We start from the raw sequence: 623 nt of genomic DNA, 5'->3' as shown, positions 1-623 counted from the left end.
CCCCTGGGGCTGGGACCGCTGCTCGGCGACACCGCCGTGATCCAGGGGGACACGGCCCTGATCACGCGGCCCTGGAGTCCTGCCCGCAGGCCAGAGGTGACGCCAGGGGGCGCGGGGGGGGGCATCCGAGGCTTCAGGGAAGCAGTGGGGTGCGAATGTCTCGGGCCGCTCCTCTCGCCCTAAGGTGGATGGAGTCCGCAAAGCCCTCCAGGACCTGGGGCTCCGGATTGTGGAGATGGCGGACGAGAGCGCGACGCTGGATGGCACTGATGTCCTCTTCACGGGTGAGGCTGGGTGCCTATCCCCGAGGCTTGGCACAGGGGAGCAGGGTTTGGGAGACCGGGCCATCGCGGATCTTGCTTCCAACTCATCCCACCCACCCCCACCCCCGCCCTTGAACCTCTTGGGCTCCGGGGCGCAGGCCGGGAGTTTTTCGTGGGCCTCTCCAAGTGGACCAACCACCGAGGAGCCGAGATCGTGGCCGACACGTTCCGGGTGAGCAGCCCTGGGCCAGCCTCGGGGAGGGGTGCGGGGCGCCGAGGAGGGAGAGGTCGAGAGCAGCTGGCGGTGGAGGGAAGGCTGAGGGGATCACCTCCCCCCCGCCCGGGGGGCCCTGAGTACGT

At 70.0% G+C, this 623-nt stretch overlaps 1 protein-coding gene across 1 annotated transcript in view; it reads left to right on the top strand.

Annotated features, from left to right (window-relative positions):
* DDAH2 (dimethylarginine dimethylaminohydrolase 2) overlaps positions 1-623 on the top strand; it is a 3,255-nt gene that overhangs the window by 1,201 nt on the left and 1,431 nt on the right. Inside the window, exons 3-5 of the mRNA XM_015569847.1 lie at positions 3-96; positions 185-284; positions 422-621. Coding sequence (XP_015425333.1) covers positions 3-96; positions 185-284; positions 422-621 — 394 coding nt within the window. The remainder of the gene's footprint in view (positions 1-2; positions 97-184; positions 285-421; positions 622-623) is intronic.

The sequence above is a fragment of the Myotis davidii genome, unplaced genomic scaffold, assembly GCF_000327345.1.
Source record: "Myotis davidii unplaced genomic scaffold, ASM32734v1 scaffold1006, whole genome shotgun sequence".
Lineage (NCBI taxonomy): Eukaryota > Metazoa > Chordata > Mammalia > Chiroptera > Vespertilionidae > Myotis > Myotis davidii.
Note: the sequence above shows the minus strand (reverse complement) of the source record. Positions and strands in the feature narration are given on the sequence as shown.